We start from the raw sequence: 22,691 nt of genomic DNA, 5'->3' as shown, positions 1-22,691 counted from the left end.
TTAAAAATAACGACGAATATGCAAGCAAAGGAGAGTTGCCTGTCATCTGACAGCAATGAAAGATAAAAAAGTCTCATTTGCCTTATCTGCTCACAAAGAACATTCAATGGCGATAAAATCCTATGACTTTTCCAAAAGTCAGTCTCTGATAAGAAGCACGACTTAAAATCTTTTTCCTTCTTAATGTCCACAAACTTAGCTCTGGCACACCCACTGTATTTCTGATTCCTCTGCCAGTTTCTTTCCATTCCATCACCGTGCTGGCTGGGGGGCTGGGGGGGTGCGTGTTCTTCATACCGAACCTGCGTAAGCTGAAACACAATGACACCAGACCAGAGCAGGTGTTTACTCGTCCGAACATATTTGATTAACATTTGCTTGAAAAAAGTCAGTGAAGAGTGAGCTCAAGAGTGAAATAAAAATGTCTACAGCGGGTTTACCCAACTATCGAGAAATGGAAGTGTTTGAACAGTGCGAATTACGCCTTCTCACTGAAAAGTTCCTTCCACGATCATTCTGCATTTCCTGTTCAGATTACCACTGTGATTTCAAAACCGTGAACCAGAGGCAAAGCACACCGACGGCGAGTATCCTAACGCTGCCAAAAACCAGGGCTGTTTTTAAAGAAGGGGCAGGCGGGGCCGGGCGGCGAGGAGCAGGCCGGGCCCTGCAGCGCTCAGAGCACCGGCCCCGCGCCGGCTGGGGCTGCCCCGGCGGAACGGCGCCCCCTGCTGGTCGGGGGCTGCCCCGGCGGAACGGCGCCCAGCGGCTGCCATTTCCTGTGCGCGGGCGCCGGGCCCGGCCCAGGCGGCGATGGTGCCGGTGCCGCCGGCGGTGGGGCAGCTCCTGCTGGCCCTGCTGCTGCTGCTGGTCCTGCTGCCGGCGCAGCAGCTCTCCTTCTTCCTGCAGGCGGTGCTGGTGGTGGTGCTGGTGGTCCTGCTGCTGCTGGTCCTGGTGCTGGGGCCGCCTCCGGGCCGCCGCTGAGGTGGGGGCTGCCCGCCCGGGTGGGCCCCGGGGGCCGGGGCCGGGGCCGGGCACAGAAGGTGCGGCCGTGCCAGGCTTAGGGCGCTTCCCTGCGCAACCGCGTGTTTTTCACCAGAGAAAGGCGTGTTTTTTCCCGAAGGAAAGGGGGTTTTCCACCCAAGAAAGGGGTGTCTCCCCGCTGGCGGGGAGCCGGGCGCAGGGGACAGGCGGGGCGAGGCGAGCGGAGGGCGGGAGCCCAGGGAGCCCGCGGCGCGTCCAGGGCAGGGACAAGTGGCGCGGGCCTGCGAGGCGGGTGGGTGCCCCCCTGCTCCGCCCGCCTCTGGAAGAACACCTCCAGCTCTCTTTTAACTGTAGGCATCTCCTCAGGTTTGAGAAGCTGTTGTCATCGGTGGAGACAGAGCCCGGCACAGGTAACGAGGAGCGGGTTTTAAACCAAATCAGCGTGATCTTACGCTTGAGAATAATTTAATTCTTGTCTTTCTTTCCCCTCCCTCAAGTTGAAGATGTTGTTCTGTTCTGCCCTGTTGAAGATGCCGAGCTTCGCCCACCGATGAACTCGGAGATTTGATTTTATTTTGATTTGTTTGATTTTATTACCCTGCCAACCCCCAGTACATTCCAGTTACATGTTGGCAGTTGATGTTGATAAAAATAAAAGTTGATTTAGATTTCAGAATTGCAAGTACTATTGTTCCTTTCTAAACTAAAATCAGGTATTATTTTCTGAAGCGTCAAGAAGAATTGTCCATCCATCTGTTTGAACTGCAGTTGGGTTTTCTTGAATACTTGGGAGGCCAAAAAAATAAACAGGTGGAGGGTTAAAGTATTTGCCGCTGACTGCAGAACGCTGTAGGGGCAGCTGGAGTCCTGTGGGGGCGAATCCCCTGCTCTCGGTGAGCGTCTGGGGCAGCTTCAGGGAAGCTTGACATGGTTCAAAGCTGCCGGTAGGTCCTGCCAGGTTTTGTGTAGCTGGGCAGGACGATGTGGGATGGGGAGAGTGAGAAAAAGTAAAAAAACCGCAAACAATGAGGAGTTTTCGTGAATGGGGGGTGCAGCAGGGAGAGGGAGAAGCCTGGGAGTACCAGAGTTTGCCTTTTGTATTTGGGCTGCTGGCTGCTTGGTGTGGGCATATTCGTCAACACCTGCGTCCCTCTGAGCCCGTTGCAGGAGGTAATGCTGCTTCTTATCTAATTCCCCCGCTGGAATTTGGGGAGGGGGACCAAACTTACTCTTTATGGAACAGCTTCTTCTAATGAAGGGGTTTGGGGATGTACGGGGAACAGGTAATGCTCCTTTAGGTTCTTACCCTGGCATTCTGCGACTCAGTCAGTGTTTTATTTCCTATTGTAAAGGTGCAAAAGTTAGGAGTGTGCTTCTGAGGTTAACTAAATGTTTAGTTGTACTAGCGTTTTCTTTCCTGCTCTGAGCTCTGATCCTTTCCTTTGACTTACGAAGTAGAAAGCTGTCTGATACAATGCCATGTTACTGGAACTGACCCAGTTTTACAGTGGTTCAGATCCCGAGTTGTAACTGGAAAGACGCTGCTTCTCTCAGCCAAACCAAACCCCGAGTCTTGCATGTGAAAAGAGCAAGGAGTGTGCCAGAGCTTTGGCCTCCTTGTGTTAAGAAGAGGAAGAAAAAGAACACCAAATACACACTAAAATTTGTGAGGAAAGATGGGTAAGAAAGGTCTGCACGCTGCTCACAGAAGCTGGTAATCCAACTGTTAAAAGCGTCTGTTGCAAACTATTTCTCTGGGGTATGTTACCTGCCCCGATCCGTTTCATGAATTTTTGGAAGAAAACAAGAGCAGGCTTACCAACGCAGCTGAAATCATGAAGATTGAAAGCTTAAGGTAGGGCATTGCTTGCCTCCACAGCAGTGCAACTGTTTTGGTTTAACTTTGGGACGTTACAAGCCATCACCTACTAAAAGTGACAGTTAATAACTGGTACCTTCTCTCCACACTTCTTAGAATGTCAGTAGACGTGAGGACCTCTTGAAAATGAGTCGTGGGCTAATGCAGGTTCTAGCAAACCTGATCTTTGTAAGGTAAGTAGGTGGTGTGTAAATGGAGTTTGTTTTTACCTGGATGTAAAAGCCTTAATTCTATGCAACCATCTTCTTAGGTGTTTTCTTGACGTTTGATTATGCTGTGGGTTCTCTTCTCTTAAGATCTCTTTAAAAACTGCCGGCTTTCCTAAAGAAAATGCTCGCTTTGTGTGAGCAAGTTTAAATCTTTCTGCACTTCAGACTTCAGTTAAATTATGCAACCATAGGGGTTTTTAACCCTCGGGGAACTACTACAAGAAGGTAATACACAGAATGCTGAATTCTCTTCCGTTGCCCAGTGTACCTTGTGAGTTATCTTTAACAAGAGAGCACTGCCTTTTCTGAGAAGTGACTCTCTGCTCCATCTCAAGAAGTGCAGGGGACCTTACAAGAACCTGTGCTGTTGGATGCTCTGGACAGAGTACTCTTAGGAAGATAACAAGGGCGTATTTAATGGCAGCTCGATGACAGGCATACAGAGAGTGATGGCAACTTTTGGTTCTGCGTGTGAACCACCGACGGCTTACTGCAAAGTAAGGTTTCCATAAAACGACCATCTGAACCGTTTGTGTGTGCAGGTAAATGGCCTTCTACATTCATTCTGCGTGAAAAGAAGAAACCGCACCGACAGCAAGCCCAGCCTGCTTGTGGTGTGCCCAGCTTGTTCCTCTGCCAGGCTGAATCAGCCGTCAGTGTCAATGAAATGTTGTGGCAACACGTTATCAGAAAAGCCATGGCAAAAGCTGTGTACGGTGTTGGCAGTTTTCTACTTGCAAAATTTTCTTTGAGCTGTTGTTTTTGGAGTAGAGGATTATGTTTCTGAGGCATTAGCATATATTGTTAGGAGATATCAGAGGCATTAGTTTTGATACTGCTGTTGGGATAGTTATAGGAGAGTGTGAAAATAAGGCTTGTAATGTATTACAAATACCATTTTGAGGTGTGCTTATGTTTTCAAAATGCAATTTTTGGTCTCTTTTTCCTGATTTCCAGATTCATGGTGGCCGTTCCGAAGGTGGGTGTGGGCACAGACGTGTGGTACAGGAAGGGATCAGCAAGGCAAAGGCAGGAACCATTTTTTAAAGTCTTTAATCGTACATCAGTTCTAGAGGTAGGGTGACAGGAGATAACGCAACTCCTCTTTTTGGAACTTGCTGTGTGTGAATGCATTTAGAAACGGTGAATGTGTACGTGGGACACAAATTCAAGGGACCTAGAATTTTGAAAAATGCTGATGAAAAGACGGGCCAACCATGACATACGTGCAAAGTGCTGTTTGTATCTCTTTATCAAGAGATTCACGGGCGAGTGGTACTTAATGTTGTTAAGTAGTGTAATTTAATTTCCAAACTTCAGTGTAATTTAATTACAGAACTTCTGAGTGGTGAAGATAGCAGCCTTTGTGTGACATGTTAGCACTGATGCAGACGACCTGAAAGAGTTGTTCGTCAGCATTAGGTGACTGGTACAGAAGGCTGGTAGTTCCTACTAAAAATGCGGATTTCTAGACAGGCTGCTTGGCATGGAAACATCGGATTACATATCTGTCCATTACAGAAAGTCTTCTATCTTGCCTCTTAACTGTAGCCCTTGGAAGAAGAAAAAATTGCCATCGAAGATCTGTTTTGTTACGGGAAGTTTTGTCGCTGAGCTTTGAGACAGGTGCCAACACAGGAGATTTCTCTGACTGGGTTCCTCCCTTGGAAGGGTGTCTAGGCTTAGTACAGAAGACTCGGATCTCTGCAACGTGCCTGTGTGCTAAAATGCTTTTATTCCAGTAGCTGTCAGTGCATGTTTCTGTGTGAGGTTTGTGTAACCTCTGCTGATTTGTATTTTATATTACTGTTGCAGTGTAAAGTCTTGTAGATTGACTGTGGAAATTCTGAGGTTCTGAGTACATCAGACAGAGTTGAAATTCCACCAGACTCGCAATGTCGGAGCGTCGCCGAGAAGTGCAGACTCTGGGGGCTGCAGATAGCAGATGATCAGAACTTCAGCATGTTTAACTGGGTGAGTAGCAGATGCTGAAACAGTTAGGTGATGGGATCCGATGCTGCCCGATGTCAGCAGGTTCACCAGGAGGAGCCGCCTGAGAGCTGGATGTTTCCCTGGGAAGGCAGGGCCTGCTGGGAAGAGCTGTCTGACCTCCTGTCCTGAACGTACTCTCGAAACCAAAACGGTTTTGTCACAAATGGCTCAGGTCGTGCAGGGGGCTGTCTCTAAAGCACGCTTTTGCCATCTTCAGAGCCTGAGGTCTGTTTCTGGCTGACCCGAGTTCTGTCTGGTGCTGAGGAACCAAAGTGCCTCTGCTTCTTTCCCTTCAGAGGGAAAAATACGTCCCTCGGTGCCAGAACCTGCCCCGAACTCTCAGCTTGCGTGCTGCTTGAATGAGCAGCGCGAATGCCGTGTGCCCGGGACTGTGCGGGCTGTCGGCTGGGAGAGAGAGCAGCGGGGAGCGGGAGTGGGGCAGGAACTCCGTCGTCCCTGGCCGCAGCGACCGCGGCAGCTCCAAGGCTCCCGCTCGGGGCCGGCTGGAGCCCTCTTGGGCTGCGCAGCCGCGGTGCCTCTTCCAACGCTTCTGGTAAAGCCGCGGGGCGCTCCCCGGGACACGCTTCCCTCCTGCGGGGAGAGCGGCGCCCGGTGCGGGCGGGTGGGAGGATGGACTTGCCGTGGGGAAAGCTGCCATCCGGTGCAACTTCTCCGCGCCCCCAGGGCTGCAGGAGCCCGCCGGGGTGTGCGGGCACGGCTGCGCTGCTCGGGATGCTCCTGGGCTGCGTCCGGCGGGCGGCGGCGCCGCTCGGGGCAGCGGGAAGGTTCCCCGGGCTGGGGCCGGCGGGGAGGGGCTGGCGGTCGTGCGCCGGGGGGAAGGACAGCAAGCGGGATGTGACTGCCTTCGAGTAGAAGCCAAGCCCTTTGCGCCGTGTTTGCTGCAGGAGTGTTGCTGGGTCACGCTGGATTCAGTGGCTCGTGAAATGGACTGGAAAATCACGGGCCGTGGGGAGAACCCGGCGAGTTCTGGTTTTGCTGCTTGTGCTGGGAGGAGGATTGAACGCCTAGAGCATGGCATACGTTACGTGTTCGTAGGAAGCGAGCTCATTTCACCGACAGCAAAGTCAAAGGTCTAAATGTGACGGCGCTGCGGTCAGCGTTAATAAGCAGATGACATTTTAGTGTTGCATCTTGATTCGGGGAGTAACATGTAGAAGAGCAGCAGGTTGTGCGGTGCCCAGGAGCCAGGGCTGCGCAGGGATTCACTCGCACAAGCTTTCCCTGGGTGAATCCCTGGTCCCCTGTGAAACAGTAGCAGTTTTCTGGAGATGACGGGGGGGTCGAGCTCAAGTGTGTTGATAAACCTCGCTGAGCACCAGCAGCCAAGTGAAGCAGAGCTGTCTTAGAACTTGGTTTTGCCCCTTTGTCCGGTTTTGCTCTGACTCGGTTGGGCTGGGGACAGGGGAAAGCGAACTCCTAACGCGGACAGGAGTTGGGACAGGAGCAGGTGCAGCCTCTGGGGAGCCTCAGAGCGTTTGATCAGTAGAGGGGGTTGCTCTGGTGTCACTCAGCTGGCAGTGCTGTGAGGTTTTTTGTCTGGTTTGGGGTTTTTTTGAGTTGCTAACCCCAGCAAGCAGTACTCTTGCACGGCAAAGGTCATGAAAAGAGGTTTCATTCTTGAAGAGCGCTTGAGGATTTTCTGATGGGCTGATTTGTTGGAATATGTTAGACAGTCCGGACACGGTCACCCGTTTCAGTTGTGAGCTGCATGATGCAGTGTAGTGTGTTGCACTGCCGAAAGAGTCGAAATAGTGCTGAAATGAGCTTGGAGCACTGCCTGTGGTAGCTCCCTGTGTGTGTTCAGCAACACTGCCCTGGGATGGGGGGGTGGGGGGAGTGTCTGTGTGTCTGGGTCTGTGTGTGTGTCTGGGTCTGTGTGTGTGTGTGTGTGAGTGTGTCTGGATCTGGGTCTGTGTCTCCCTGCCACCAACGTTGTTCCTGGTTGCCTAAACCAGGGTGTCAATGAAAAGTGGCATGGAATCTTGTGACTTTCAAGAGCACGATGATGTTTTAAAAAAATCCTACTATCTGAATTCAGAGAGGAACTTGTCATAGTAGTGTCACAAATGCTTGGAATGGGGGGAAAATGAAGAAGGGGGAAGTTCTGCGAGATGTTGGGTATCCCCCAGAGTGCCTGGATGCTGCAAGGGTATGCACGTGGGAATGTGTGTGGAAGTGTAGAGCTCCCTGAGGAATTAAATCAGTTTTCAAGATGAACTGGTAGCAGCTGGAAGCAGGACATGGCAAAGCTCTTGGGGAATTTGTCTTAAGTATCTTGAAGGCTGTGGTAGGTGAAGGGTACAGAACAAGAGTTTTGGTGGCATCATGCTAGAGCTATGGTCTGCAAAGGTTGTCCTGTTCTAATGTGCAGTGTGGTGACTGTTTTCCGCTGGTAATAATTCAGAATTTTTTAAAGATCTATTTTATGTGCTCTAACGTGCCACAGAATCTTGGCTCCTTCTTTTCAAATATAAGTAAACGGGCATGCTTGTTATTCTGCCTGTTCTCCCTACTAAAATGATGCTGACTGTAGAGAGGCTAACAAGTATTTCTGATAGTGCAACCGAGTATGTTAATGGCAGTAACTCGGTTTCCTGCTCGGTTACGGGAGGCCCGTGTCAGTGCAGTGTGCAGGAAGCCCAGTGGACCCAAGCGCATGACATAGCTGGCTGTTATACCAGAGCAGGCTGTTTAACTCTGCTTAAGCTGTCGACCTAGCTGCCAGGTTGGTTTTACTGAGTTAATTCTCGCGGTTCGGTTGCCCAAGCAATGTGCTCTTCCTTTAAGCTCCCTGGAGTGCTGATGCCCTCTTTCGCTGTTACAAGCCTCATTTGTTTGTAAGCTCTTGGGAGTGAACATCTTGTCTTGCTTTGGGGGAAACCTAATGCAGCTTAAATGTCACAGGTGTGAGTAAACCCAGGGAAGTTGGAGTAAAAGGCATGATTTCAGCATTCATGGCTGTGCTTTCTCAGTTGGTTTATGCCGGTTTAACTGGATCTCTCCTGGATAGTGTCCCAAAATGAAGATGGGTGACTGGAGCGTTTGCTCTTAATAAGGTGTTTATGTTCCACACGTCTCGGAAACATGAGAAGATAATCCGTGAACTGACGTAGCGCTGGGGCATGGTGTGCCTAACAAAGATATATATAGACATGTATAGATATTATGGGAATAACAAAGATGGTTCTTCTGGAGTGGAAATGCTTAGAACTGTGTTCAAAACAAAACACAGAATCGGATGTACATTCTGTATCCAGATGGGAAGAGGTGGTGCTGGTCACTTAGCCAGCTCTCCGATGAAACGTGACTGAGAGGATGCCGGCGCCACTGATGGGCAAAACAGGGACGGGGAGAAGTCCCCATGGTGGCAATGTAGACAGATACTCATGGTAATACAGTGTAACACAACTGCCTTTTCAGACAGTGTAGATAGTGTTTTATGGATGGGTTGTTTAGTTTATGATTTTGATTGAGGAACTTATTCAGGATTTGCTTTACTGGAGACTGTAGTGTACATACTCAGCATTTTTTTGTGGAAACGATGAAAAAAAATCATGCTGATTGTTTAAAAATGGGGGAGCATTCAGTTGCTCATTTACAAAAAAAATGTGGGGGAGGGTGGGATAAACAGAGTTGTTTAATGAGGACGTTGATGCTAGGGTTAGTTTTAGCTATTCCATATGCTGCAGCGTAGTAACTTGTACTGAAGGGACTCAAAAACTGGGGCCAAAAGTAGAAATAGGCTCTAGAAATGGATGAGAATTTATCCATGGAGGGGGATGCATTTTTTTTTTCTCGTACTTACGAGGTCATTAAATCACACTTAAGCAAGAGTGCATTGATGGGGTGACTGCATTATCCTCCTCCGATGGACTTTCCTAGGCACTGCTGTAGCTATCAGAAACAAGACGGTAAGCGAGCTTGGTGTTTGGGGTGACTGAGTCTGGTGGCTGTTCGTGTGGGCTTGTTTGTGGGGTGCTTTCCTTCCTTCCTTCCTTCCTTCCTTCCTTCCTTCCTTCCTTCCTTCCTTCCTTCCTTCCTTCCTTCCTTCCTTCCTTCCTTCCTTCCTTCCTTTCTTTCTTTTTCTGGGAGGTGTAAGTTAGACCAGACACAAAATAAACCACCTTTTGTAGTTTGAGAAGCCTTTAGCCCGTTTTAAAGGAATTGAAGTCGACTGCTTTTGCGATGAGCTTACACCTTTGTGAAGCGGGCTGTTCAAATACTGCCTGTGTACTTAATGCCCTCTGAAGCGGTGGTTGTTTAACAGGCATTATCTGAGCCACGGCCTGTCGCATGTGCCCAGTTAAATGCAGACACTGGAAGGAGACTTGTTCTGTGGCTCCCGAGCTGTCTGAGCTCCTGGATCGACATGTAGTCACGTGTGGGCTGCTGAACTTACTCTAGGGCTTGAACTGGTATCAGTTGGAGTTTGGTTGCCTGACTGAAGCTTCTCCTACATTAAGTCTCTAATGCTGTAGCTTTTGAAGGAATATTCTGCAGAAATCTCATCTTGAAAAGTGTTCTTTGTGACAAGGGGTCCTTACTCCTTTTTATGCAGTGCATTGCAGTATTCTTTTACAAACTAGCTCCTGCCTTACACAGGAAAACCAGCAGCAAGTCTGTACAACTTGGGTGTGCTTTTGGTCACCAGAGGTACCCGAGAAGTGCAGAAGTGCCTGTTATATCTTTTTTTGTTGCTGTTGTTTCATGGTTTTCAGTGCTGAGGCACCATGTTGTGTTGAGCTTCTATAGTAGAACTTAATCCACTCATTTTTATTATCCAGCCCACGAACGTCTGGCTGCATTACAGCATCTGTTCCATTGCTGGTCCAAGTTTTAAAGCAGTGTGTGCTGCAACGTGGGGTTTTATTCTTAGGTGGAGTTTGTCCCTCTCTTTCTGCTGTCTGTTACAGGCAAGAGGTTTCTATTCTGTCTTCCATGGATACTTACACACTCCTGATTTAAGTTTGACGTCTAAGCTTTCACTGGACAAGCTAAATTTAAATACTCTGAGAACCTGTATTTGTGTATACATATTTATATTTATATTGTAATTGCTTGTTAGTAGGAAGCCTTCATTTGACTTAATGTGAAACTGGCATTATTGCCGTGTTGTTTCCTGTTTCCTGTTTCTTTACTAATTGCCTTCCATGCCAGACTTTTTTTTTCCAGGGTGGGGAAGGGAATGCATGTCAAGACAGTATGTTATCGCTACTTGAGTCACTTTATTTTTGGAGATGGATGTAGGAGGGAATAGCAAATCTTTACAACAGGTCTGTAACGCTGTAGCACGGTCTCCCGTGTTCATATATATTTTCATATTTTCGTGGGCCTGTTGGGTTAAATCACTGAAAAGAACATGGCAAACATGCTTCTGAGTAGCTTTGCTTCATCCATTTGGAAGGTTTGGTTTTGGCGAGTCCGTTCGGTACCTTGTGTGTGATATGAATGTGGGGTTCCCCTCTCGCTGGCAGAACTAATCCTGCCAGTCATCCAAGGGAAACTGCTTTTGTTTCTAGAAAACTGACTTTAGTTTAGTGATCTTACCACTGATGATCAGCAGGGAGTTTAGAGGTCGCCTCTCTTTCCTGCCAGAAGGCAAGGAAAAAATTGGTAAAAGGATTTTTTGATTCTAAAGAATTCTTTTCCATCAAGAAATCTGTTGCACTCTGGTTTTGTGGCTGTGATTTGGCATGTATATGGGCGTGTGGATAATCCAAAGTCTAATTTCTGTAATACAGTCAAAAAAACCCTACTTTCGTTTCCAGAATGAGGTTCCGTCTCAATCACACTCTCACACACAAGCAACCGAATCCCACCCAACCGAACGGTATCCCTTATACTCACAACTCCGTCGTCTTCGTTCGGGTCTTCGTGCACCAGAATTACGGGTATTTAATACTGCAGTCTTTCCTTTGGAGCTCCAGTTCCTTTGACCATTGCTTCTCTTTTGTCCGTTGGTCTCTGGAGACTGACCCAGACTGCTACTTTCGAGCCACAACCTGTGGGGCGCCCCTCGAGAAGCCACAGTCCAGGAAAGCACACTGAGATCACGTCGGGGTCACCAAATTGTTATAATCAGACAAAGCCAATTTTTGTAACAATATATATTTTTTTACTTGGGTTCAATCTATTTAGTGTGGGAAGCAATAGGCAAAGCAGCGCTGGGTGCATGGAGAGCTGCAGCTCTGCCACACGCACCCCGAGTTCAAAAAAACAGAGGTTTTTTATAGTTCTGTGCCACCGTCTTTAACCAATCCTCTCTCGTCAGATGATTGTCCTGCTTTTTCTCCACTGGGTCCTTTGAGATGCTTGGGTCTTCGTCCCCCTCCTGTGGGGTCTTTTGGAAGTCTCGAAGCCTTGGTCTCCTGGCGCGCTTTTCTCCTGTTGGATCTTTTAAAAGCCTCATGATCCCATCTTTTGGCGGCTTTTCTTCAAGCAGCAGTTACAGGTTATCTCTAGGTGGGGGGGTTCCGAGAAGCGGGGACATATCAGCTCTAGGTGATGGGGGTTCCGAGAAGCAGTTACATTTTTCCAAACGAATGGCATGCTTTATATTTTATCCATATATATTCCAACATTCTTGTAGTATAGGTTATAGTAACTGCAAACCATTTCAGCACCCACACAGGGTACCATATTCTATGTTTACAATACTTTAGACAGCAGGATAGTGTGGTTTAACATTTACAGATCACTCAAACCTATCACACCCGCCTTGCCTAACTTAGCAAATTAGTTACAATAGTTTATTACACCCCCAAATCCTGAAGGACCCCCCCCCGAGAGCCCCAAATCCACTCCTCAACTCCAGACTCCCCCCAAATCCCCAAGCACCCCCACATTTGCACCCCCCAGCCCCTAGGGCCCCCCCACCTTGAAGGATCCCAACATCCGCCCCAAGAGCCCCCCAATCGCCCCATATCCACCCCCTCAACTCCTGCCCCCCCCAAACCCCAAGGACCCCCACATTTGCTCCCCCCCCAACCCCTAGGACAGCCCCCTACCTCCCCAGAACTGCCCCCCCCGATCCCCAGCACCCACCTGATGTCCCTGGGTGCCGATGGGGGGCCGCCGAGGGGGGGCCAGGGGTCGGGGGCCACCCCAGCAGGCCCCAGGTCGGTGGGGAGCTGCATGGCGGGGGGCAACACAAAGGGGTGCTGCCCCTGCTGCCCCCCAACGCACCCTCCAGAGCCAACTCTGGGGAGCGAGTTGGAGCCGACAGCCCAGCTGCGGGCGGGGGGTGTTAGGGTGGCACCAGCCTGCCCCAAGCCCCCAGGGTGGCACCCAGAAACCCCCCTCAGGGTGGCACCTCCAAACGTGGGGTGGGAAAAGGGGCACCCCGGGGTTAAATTAGGGCACAGGGGAGTCCTGGGGGAAACAGCGGGGCTGAGACACCCTCAGAGCCCCCCAAATTGGGGAGGGGGGGCACACAGGAACACCAAAGCACCTGGGGGGGGGGATGGGGGCAAGAGCCCCCCAGGGGAGTTGCAACCCCCCAAAGGGGGCAAATTAGGGGTCAGGGATGGGGTCCCAAAGGGCCACCAGTGCCTGGGGTGACCAGGGGGCTGTCCCAGTCCCCTCACAACCCCACGGGGGGGTCCCACCCCCCCATACCCCACCTCCCGCGTTGAGGGGTCCCACCTACCCCTGGGGGCTCTGAGAGCCGGGGCCGTAGGGCGGCACCTTCTGGGGGAAGGTGCGGAGCAGCCTCTGGACCCGCCACTTCCAGGAGAGGAGCCTCTTCCTCTGCCTCTCTGTGACGGCCTTGAGGAGCGAGGGGGCATATGGGGGGGCACACAGCCCTACAGCCCCCCCAAGCCCTACAGCCCCCCCTGTACCTCGTGGCTCAGGCACTTCTCCAGGAGCTGGAGGTAACTGGTGATGTTCTCCTTGTCCGGCCACAAATTCAGGAGAGGGGTGCAGACTGGGGGGGGTCGGGGGGGCTTCAGGGATGGACCCAGACACCCTGACTCTTCCCCCCGCAGCACCCTGGGACCCCCCAAAAAAGGAAATGGGGTGGGGGGGTGTCTCACCTCTGCCCATGACACGGGTGAACAGCCCCGGGATGTTCCCATTGAGGGCGGGGGCTTCGGCAGCTTTGGCGTGGGGGGGCCCTTGGGGGGCCCCCTTGGAGCTGCTGTTTGCTGGGCGAGCGGCCGGGGAGCGCCAAAAGGCTTTCATGGGGGTCACCGTGATGTGTTGGGGCTCCTGAAGTGCCATCCGCACGCTGCCCCCCTTTTGGATGTCCTGTGGGGAGTTGGGGGACATGTCAGGAGCAGGGGGGCCATGTGGGGACCGCAGGGGGGAGCAGGGACACCACCCCCCCAGTCCTGGGAACACAGGGGGTGACCAGGGACACCTTGTGCCACTGCTGGGGACACGGGGTGCCAGGGATGTGGGGGTCCCCCCGGGGATCTGAGGACAAGGGACACCCTGTGCCACCCCTGGGGACATGAGAGGACAAGGGACACTCTGGGTCACCCTTGGGGACATGAGGGACATGGGAGACACGCTATGCCATCCCCAGGGACACCAGGACATGGGCAAAACCCCATGCCACCCCTAGGGACATGGGGGAAACCTTGTACCACTCCTGGGGAGTTGAGGGACACAGGGGACACCCTGTGCTACCCTTGGTGACACGGGGATGTGAGGGACACCCTGTGCCACCCCTGGGAAAATAAGGCGGGGGAGCAGGGACACCCTGTGCCACCTCTGGGGACATGAGGGGGAGCAGGGACACCCTGTGACACCCTTGGGGACATTGGGGACACCCTGTGCCACCCCTGGGGACACAAGAGAACAAGGACACCCCGTGCCAGCCCTTGGGCTGCAGAAGGGGACATGGGCCACCCCGGGGCCACCTCTGAGCACCCGAGGGCGACCCCGGGGCCACCTCAGGGTGTCCGAGGGCCACCCTGTCACCGTCCCACCTTAGCCAGCGCCCTGAGGACGCTCGGCCGCTTCCGTAGCTTCTGAATGCCGGGGAGGATCCTGTGCCGTGCATTATTGGGGACATTCTGTGGGGACAAGGAGGGGACAAGCAGGGTCAGAGTGACCGGGGAGGGGGGGACAGTGTCTCCCCCTTCATTGGGGGACACAGGGGAGGGACACCCCGTGTCACCTGCGACTCGAGGTGATGCTCCGTCAGCCTCATCATCTCCTCGTACGTCATTTGGGAGAAAAGCGCCGTGTATTTCTGCAGCCCCAGGCTCTCCAGCCAGGAGGGCACATCTTGGGGGGGGACAGGAGTGTGACATGGGGTGGCAGGTCCCTGTGAGCCCCCCCACCCCCAAACGGCCCCCCAAACCCCACCTTTCATGCCGCTGCCCTCCTCCTCGAAGGTGTTGCGGCCGCCGGCCGGCTCCTCGGTCTGTTCGCTGCCCCAAGAGGCCACGCTGCTTTGGGGGGATGGGGGGGCATGGTCCCCAAAAGGGATACGGGGGGACACGGGGACAGGAGTTTCGTCACACCCCCCCACCCATTCGGGTCCCCCTCCCTGGGCACTGCCGGGCACCAGCGAGAGGGAGGGCTCCAGCGGGCTGGGGTGCAGCTGGGAGGGCAGAGCTGGGGGGAGAGGAGGGGGGGGGTCAGGGGGTGGGCGGGGGTCCCCTCGGCGGGACAGCCCCCCAAGTCCCCTGCGGCCACCTGGGCCCCCTTACTGTCTCCCCAAGTTCTGTCTGTCCCCTACATTTCCCCCGCAACCCGTCCAGCCCATCCTCAACCCCCGTCCCCCCCATCCCCCCAGGCCCCTCCCTGTCCCCCCTCCCACCCCTCCTCACTCTCAATGTCCCTTCTCAGCCCTTAATGTGCCCCCCCCCCCCAGCCCCTTCTGTGAGAGACGAGAAACCAGGCCTGCGAGAAGCTAAGACAAAGAGCCTGGGAGAGCAAAAGCCGGGGCTGATGGGAGAAATGCCTCAAACCCTCGCCAGGCGAATCTCGGAGTCCCGGGTGCATCCTGTGGAGGCCGAAGCTGATAACGCTGCCCCGTGCAGCCGGGGGAGGGAGCCCTGTGGGGACAGGACGGCTCTGCCCTGGGGCACCTGGGCACATCGCAAGGGCCGGTGTCCGGTGAATGTCCTTGGGTCATTAGCCACCAAATGCATATTAAAGTTAACACCCTCAGTATGCTAACGAGGGCTGACTGATCGTGCTAATTACCTCATCCCATGGCACACCTGACCCCTCCCCGGACATGGCATACGTAGCTCTGTGGGTCGACCTAGGGGACGGACCCAAGGAAAGTGGGTGTAAATCAAGGGGGGGCAGAAAGGACTCTCTCTCTCTCTGCCCCTCTCCCGGCCCCCCCGGCCGTCTGGAGAGAGCAGTGAAGGGAAGAAGCCGGACGCCAGCGAAAAGACGGCCGCCTCCTGGAACCCTCGCCGGCGGGATCAGCGCAGGGACCCAGAGCGCTGACCTGTATTCCCCCAGTCCCTCTGGCTCCCTCTTTTCCTTTTTCCATTCAGAAATGCAAGGCATATTACATTGCTCGCCACAACTTGCTGTATACTTAGCCAATTATCGTGTGTTCAATTAGTACATCGTAGGGAGTTAATAAATGCTTGAACTTGGAGACTTGCTGTCCGCTCCAGTTGGGGATTTGCGAATCTGAGTCGCTTCACCCCTCGTCTGAGCGGGACGTGACAACATCCTTATCCTGTTCTACTTCCCGGACCTATTCTATCCCTGGACCTATTAAAAGAGCGGGATTAACTGGTACTTTGCTGGGGTGAGTGCTTGCCCTGAGAGAGTGAATACGCACTTCTGGTGTACACTGTGACTTATTTTTCTCTCTCTGGTAGCTGGACTGCACTGACATTTTCTCTCCGCAGATGTGTATTCATCGAGCATCTGCTGTGTCGTCCTGCTGAAAGCACACGTGGGTTTGTTTTCTTGGGGCAATACCCGATGCCATTCCAAGACAGTCTGTGGGCCAGCTTCTGTTGGCATCATTTCTTTTGTCACGCTGGTGCCTTTTTAGAAGTCAGACTGAAATCAAACTAGTGGTGGAAAGCTCGTATCATCATATTCATGAAACACTTCAGTTAGCTCATGGAGGCATCTTTACTTTTCTTCCAGAAGCAATTTTTCTGAAGTGACACAGTCTAAACGGTGGGAGGGAGGATTTGGGGACGAGCCCCTTGGCAGGTGATTTGTTTCGTGATCTGGTCTGTGCCCGAACTCTCCATCTTTTGGAAGCGAGCAAGCAATTGGGGCATTGGGAGTGAAGCAGACGGCTTTCCTCTGACTTAGCTTATTTTGCAGCTGTTTGCCTTCTTTTGTGCCTTATTCTCTTCTCAGTTTATTCAGTGAGAGAAGTTAGAAATATTAATGCTGGAGGAGTCACGGCCCTGTAGATGTGGCTGTGTCGGTGGCTGACTAATTTCCTTCTGGCATCTTTATCTAAGCACTCAACTGCTGTGTACAACAAATTAAAACTGAAGGATCAGACTTCCTTGGCCGAGATTTTAACGCTGACATTTCAAAAGCGGGCTGCTTGTCCAAAAGCCTGTCAGAGCTCTTCCACGAGAGAAGCTCTGGGCTAACTTTCTGCCGTGTCAGGGGCAGACTAGAAGTATGTTGTTGTCTGGAGAAAATGCCTGACCCAAGGGAGTAAACCTGTTTGTTCTGAACATAGTTATAGGGAGTGTGAGTGACAGTAAATGTTTTGCATGTTAGAATTGTTTTTCTTATTCCTAGCTGACCTCTTGGGACTTCTGAACTGGCGATGGAACACAAACCTGTTGCAGCAGAATTTGAAGCAGCTGATGAAAGTTGATGGTGCTGAAGGGGTTAAGTAACAAGTTAATTTCTTTAAAAATAAATTTGGTATCATAATTTTGCTGAATCCCGTATTTTGTGTTATTCATACCTTTATTGTTCCCCGCGCATCTGCCTCAGCCTCACTGCACGCACGTGCAGATTAAATTGTAGGCAGAGATCTCAGCCTTCGGGATGCTAATGCCTTTCTCCCTGCCCGCAGAGAACGTTTCGCCTGAGTAGTGGTAAAACACATGGAAACGGCCCATTTCTGGAGACTAGGGTGTTTGGGGTTTTTTAGCCCTTCAGTGAATTTTTATATACAGATACATAAAGGCAAAAGCTCTTCTTCTTTGAAGATTAGAACATTGTTATGTGGTGATTTTAAATGTATTTTTAATACATGGATGTGGAATGCAATCCTGCTCTGTGCTGCTGATATTTTTTAAAGAAAATTACTTCTGAAAATTCTTAGCTGAGTCAAGTTATTTGCACTTCTCCCCCCAAAAAACTGTAGAAAAAGTTCCTGTCAGAATAAAGTGACTGTTTTGCTGACGGTGTTTTCTAAATTGCTGTCCTAGAATAAATTTTTAGTCACAGAAACTCCTTGAACCTTTAGATCTGAGGAGTGTGCTGGTTTTTCTCTCGGCAGATCCCTTTTCTTACCCATTCCTCTCTTAGGAAACCCGTCTGGAAATGAACCACCAGCAACAAGGAGCCCTGGGCGCGTGGGCACTGCAGTGGAGCCCTCACTGATGTTCAGAGGAACCCCCGTTAGAAATGACACCTCTGTGGCACTTGGTCTTACTTATTCTGGCCTTCTCGCCGTGTCCGAAGGGTTGTTTTCCCCCCAACTAATGTTTTGATACAGGCCATCGCTGCATTTGTTTCTGCAGCATGAACCCCCTGTGAGCTGTGAAGTCGTTCTAAGCACACCGATGAATTTATCGTAAAGGTTGCAAGGGCTGACTGCTCTAGAGAGAGGGTGGTTGGGATGGGTTAAGGAATAAGTTGCAATTATTCTGTGGAACCTAGGAATTCCGTCCTCTGTGTTAGGTGTGCAGAGAACTGTGACCATCGATTACTGCTTATTTTATTTAAGGCAAAGCTTTGACTTTTCTGGACCTTATTATTCTCACTGGGTGAGTTTATTTCGTGTCACACTTAACTGCCTGTTGGTATCCTTGACTCACTGCGCACTGACTTAGCAGTTCACTGGCTCGTACTGGCAGCTGGTTCAGCTAACAAGTGCCAGTAGAAGGTTCTTTTCATACGCCTGTCCTTTGCCTGTGGTATAATGCCTTTGTACATAGACAGGATGTTCACAAAGGGGGAACAAACACCCGTTTGTGTCCGTGCACAGCTGTGAGGATGGGTGTGTGTGGTGGGGACAGGGAGAAGCGGGGGGTGAGATGCTCAGCATTGAAGAGTGCTTTGAGTCAGCTCGCAGGCTGACATGTGCTTGCCGAAGTCACCCCGGCCCTTGACTGCGCGTGAATGACGTCCCAGGAAAAAACCTCCAGCAATCCCGTGACAGTCGGTGTAACGTGAGTGTACAAGAAGTTTAACTCGGCAACGGGGAAAAAGCCATCCCCTTTTTCCTGTGATGCACCGTCTTGGTTCTGCTCTCGTTCCCCGTCGTTCTTCCCCGTCGCTGGTTTCTTTGTGCGCTTTGCAGTGCTTCAGAGGAATGAGCTCTGCCTCGGTGAGGGCGGTAATCCCGTGTCATTTGCTTTCCCCAGGGAGAGCAGCCCCTCGGGCAGTGAGCTGGCTTCAGCGAGCGCTTGGCGGCCGCCAGCTGCCCCAAACGCGGCAGGACCTGGGTGACAGCGGGGACACCCATCAGAGCGGGTTCACCCGAGGCCGGGACGAAGCTCCTGAGCCCCCGTAAGCACCCACCCGGGCCGTGCTGCCGCAGCACTCGCTCTCCAGCCCCTTCCCTTTCCGAGGCCGGGCGCAGCCGCGCGCCCGGGCCAGGCCCCGCAGAGCCGCGGAGTGTTCGCCCTCCCGCGGCTGGATGCGCCCCGGGCTGAAGTACCGCGGTACCGATCCTCGTGGAGCCGACCCTGCCCGCAAACGGAGCCGCCGTCGCGGCCGGGTTTGCCCCACACCCCCCTCGCCGCCCGCCCTCACCGCGAGAGGAAAATGCTTTTTTTGAGGCAGCGCTCGCATTTAGCCGGGTCCTCCAAGCGAGCGCAGCCCCAACCCAAGGCGAGGCACAAGCGGCTCCTCAGCTCCGTTCTGTGCCGCCGTGCCACGCTTCCTGCGGCTCCGAAAACCCGCCGGGAGCTGCCGACGTTCCCCCGGGGCAGGGGGGGACCGAGGTGCCCCCGCCCCGGTGCGGCCTCACCTTCCGCTTTTTCCTCCGCGGTGGCCGAAGGGTGCGAACAGCCCCTTGGGCTTGGCGCAGCGCTCCAGCGGCCGCCCCCTCCTGCGGCGAGCGGCTGGCGGCGATGAACGTGCCCGCCCGGCCGAGGGCAGCCCCGGCTCCTCGCCCCGTGTCAGCCCGGAGGGACCGCGCCGGCTCCAGCTGTCGCCGGCGGGGCTGGGGAGGGGGCGAAAAGCGAGCCGAGCGCCCCCCGGCAGCGTTTCGGTGCCCCCCAAGTCCCCGAGCCCCACCGCCAGCGCCGCCTCGTAGCGCTCCGGCTCGGCCCGGCGCTCGCGGATCGTGCGGGGAGCCGGGGCGCAGCCCAAGCCGTGGCCGGCGCCCTCAGCAGCCGCAGCTCCTGCCGCTGCCCCTCCGAAGCCTCCTCGCAGCGTCCTGGCGGCAGCCGGGGGGGTTAAGAGCGGGGGGGGGCTGCGGGGGGGCCGCGGGGACTCACCGCGGCTGGCCGGACTCTCGCCGAGCCGGTTACAAGCCGCCGCCTCTCCCACCGCGTTCCCGCCGCGCTGCGCCTTCTCCTCCGCCTTCTGCCGCTCCGGGGAGGGGCGGGGGGTGCGGCCCGGTGTGACCCCCACACCCGGCCGGGCCCCCCCCGCGTGTGCCCCGACACCCCCCGAGGGACCCGCCCCCAGAGCAGCCGGTGCCCAGGTCCCGGCCAGTCTGACGGCCCGGTTCAGCTTCGCTGGCGCTCCCAGTGCCCCCAGTGTGCTTCGGCAGCTCCCGCTGTCCCCCACCCCGTGCCCCCCAGTGCTCCCAGTAACCCCCCCACAGACACACCCTGCAGCCAGCTCTGCCCGCTTTCACCAGTATTCCTCTAAATCCTCCCAGCATCCCCCATAAGCCCAGCACAGTGCCCCCAGTATCCCCAGTAACCCCCAGCATCCCCCTGTACCCCCGCATGGCCTCAGCTCAATGGCCCCAGTTTCCCCAGTAACCCCAGCCCAGTGACCCCAGCTTCCCCAGTAGCCTCAGCCCAGGGCACCCAGTTACCCCCCAGTCCACCGCTAATTACAACAGACCAAGGAAGCGCTAATTAGTGCGGGCGGGGGCGTCCCATAAGCGAGGGAAGAGCCCCATGTCACCTAACGCCCGCACCCCCACCCCTCCCGAGAGCCGTTTTTGGAAGGTTTCTCCCCATCTCGGCTCCCGGGGGGGCAGGATCGGGCCCGCACCCCCCAAGTCCCGGGGAGGTCCCCAAAGTGGGAGGAGGGGGGAAACTCCACCCCCCCCAAGTTTAATGCGTTAAAAATTATTAATAAAATTGCTAACGAGGCAGGAGGGCGATCCTACCAACCACACAAACACCTCCAGTTTTGGTAAAAAACCCAAAACATCCAATTTTGGTAAAAGAACTCCTAAAACTCTCCAATTTCGGTTAAAAAAAAAAAACAAACCCAAACACAAACCAAAACTGTCAATTTTGGTAGAGAAAAAAAAAAAAAGCCCCAAACTCCTCCAGTTTTTGGAAAAACCAAACCCCTTCAACTTTGCTTCTCCTCCCCCCCAACCACCCTCCAATTTTGGTAAAAAATCCCCAATCAAACCCTCCAATTCAGGTAAAAAACCCAACCACACCCCTCAAATTTTTGTAAAAATTCCCCACAACCAAATCTTCCAATTTTGGTTAAAAAACCCCAACCAAATCTTTCAATTTTGGTAAAACCCCAACAACTCCTCCAGTTTTGGTAAAAAACTCCAGGGAAAGAGGCGGCTGCCCCCGGGCCCAGTTCGGCGCCGACTTCGTTAGCAGCGCCGCGTTTTTAATTGGGGGGCGGTGCGGGGGGTGAGGGCGGTTCCCATGGGGGAGCCCCCCGCCGGGATCTCACCGTTTCCCAACCTTCATAAAAAACCCCAAATAATTGGAAAATTCCCATTTTTTATTCTACTCGTAAAGCAGCCGGAGGCCCCGCTGTACAGAACGCTCCCCGCAGCCCCCACCCCCAAACCCCCGCACCCCGTCACCGCCGCGGAACAATCAGACGCTGTCGATGTCCCACAGGCAGGTTTAACTCAATTTTTATTTTTTTTTTCCTCTGTGTGTGTGTGTTCGTTTCGTTGGGGACTTTTGCCGTTTTCCAAGCGCTTTTCTGGCCAAATCGTGGCAGTGGCGGCTGCGGGGAGGGGCTGGGGATGTTGTATTTCCTCCCCCCTGCCGCCCACAGCCTTTAGTTTTGGATTTGAAATATAAAACGCGGCGGGTTGGTGTTTTTAATTAATATGAATATAACAGGAGGTGTGACCGTCAGAGCTTCACAGCTTTGCTGACAAAGGTATCACGAGAGTCAGTTGCTGAAGCTGCAGTTGTACAAAACCAGTCGTGACACAGGGTTTGATTTTCAGTTTGTGAAGATGATGGAATATTTGACAGTGACTGGCCACGGAGCAGCTCTCGGTGTCTTGCCCCACAGCGGGGTGAGCAGCTCCAAGTGTTCAGAGATGAAGAGAGAGAGGAGGGCACCCCGGAGTGAAACTTCCAGCAATCCTGGGACAGAAGTTCTGACCCAACAGATGAAAAGAAACACTTGCCATGAAGTTCTGACATTCAGTGACTCGAGACAATCACTGTAAGAATAAGAAAAAATAGAATTTCGCCCTTTTGTCGCTCACCCTGCAGGCAATACAACGCTCTGCTTTCCCAGGCGCATCTCCCAGATTTCTGGAGACTTTGGCCATTTAGCCCAGAGGAACTCTTTTGTGTTTTCTGTGCAACAGACCCCGTTGTATAGAACGAGCCCAGCAAGTACCAGATTACAGATCACTGGGTGATGTTGCCCACGGAAAATGTTGAGACCTCCCCGGGAAGGGTTAAGCCACCAACAGCAGGCCTCAGCGTGGTTTCCTCGTTTTACCACTTTATCTCAAAATTTTGGCATTCTTAATAAGACCTGTGGCCAGCTCAGGTTTTTCCAGTGATTTTTGTTTGGCCTTTCGTGAGGGACAAGGAGGGATTTGCTGTCACTGGATTCCAGCTGCCCTTCTGAGCCGAAGCCTCGCAGGCAGCGCAGGACCCGTCGCTAAAACAGTTTGCTTGGAGTTCGTGGCCGAAATCTGCTAAAGCCGTGCCTTGGCCAAATTCTGCAGGGTGCCGGGATAAAGTTGCTGCTGGGGGAACCGAGCTGCTGACGCGCAGCCTCAGTTTATCGCCTTGTGACTGGGGCTGTTTCGCTGCTGGACAAAACAAACCTGCCTGCACGGCCGTGGCGTGCCGGCCCGCTGGAATCTCCGCTTTAAGCGTCAAACTGCCTCGGGCTCCTGAACACACCGGGGCTGAGCCAGCGTTGCACTCGCCAAAACTGTCACGGACAGCCACGATTATGGCAAGGAAGCTGCTGTATTTTTAAGGACGCTAAAGCGAGGTTTGTTTTTCTGTTTCCAGATCATCACGCACGTGTTCTGCACTTACCTGGACTCCAGGCTGCCGCCTCACCCCGAATATCCCGAGGGCAAAGCCTTCGCTTCC

At 53.2% G+C, this 22,691-nt stretch overlaps 1 protein-coding gene across 1 annotated transcript in view; it reads right to left on the bottom strand.

The window, feature by feature from the left end:
* LOC141974085 (protein Smaug homolog 2-like) overlaps nt 1–22,691 on the bottom strand; it is a 93,426-nt gene that overhangs the window by 43,990 nt on the left and 26,745 nt on the right. Inside the window, exons 9-11 of the mRNA XM_074933336.1 lie at nt 13,122–13,335; nt 12,927–13,012; nt 12,734–12,852 (exon numbers count right to left, since the gene is read on the bottom strand). Of these exons, the coding sequence (XP_074789437.1) occupies nt 12,734–12,852; nt 12,927–13,012; nt 13,122–13,335 (419 nt within the window). The remainder of the gene's footprint in view (nt 1–12,733; nt 12,853–12,926; nt 13,013–13,121; nt 13,336–22,691) is intronic.

This window comes from Athene noctua, unplaced genomic scaffold, assembly GCF_965140245.1.
Source record: "Athene noctua unplaced genomic scaffold, bAthNoc1.hap1.1 HAP1_HAP1_scaffold_31, whole genome shotgun sequence".
Lineage (NCBI taxonomy): Eukaryota > Metazoa > Chordata > Aves > Strigiformes > Strigidae > Athene > Athene noctua.
This window is presented reverse-complemented; position numbering and strand designations above follow the sequence as displayed.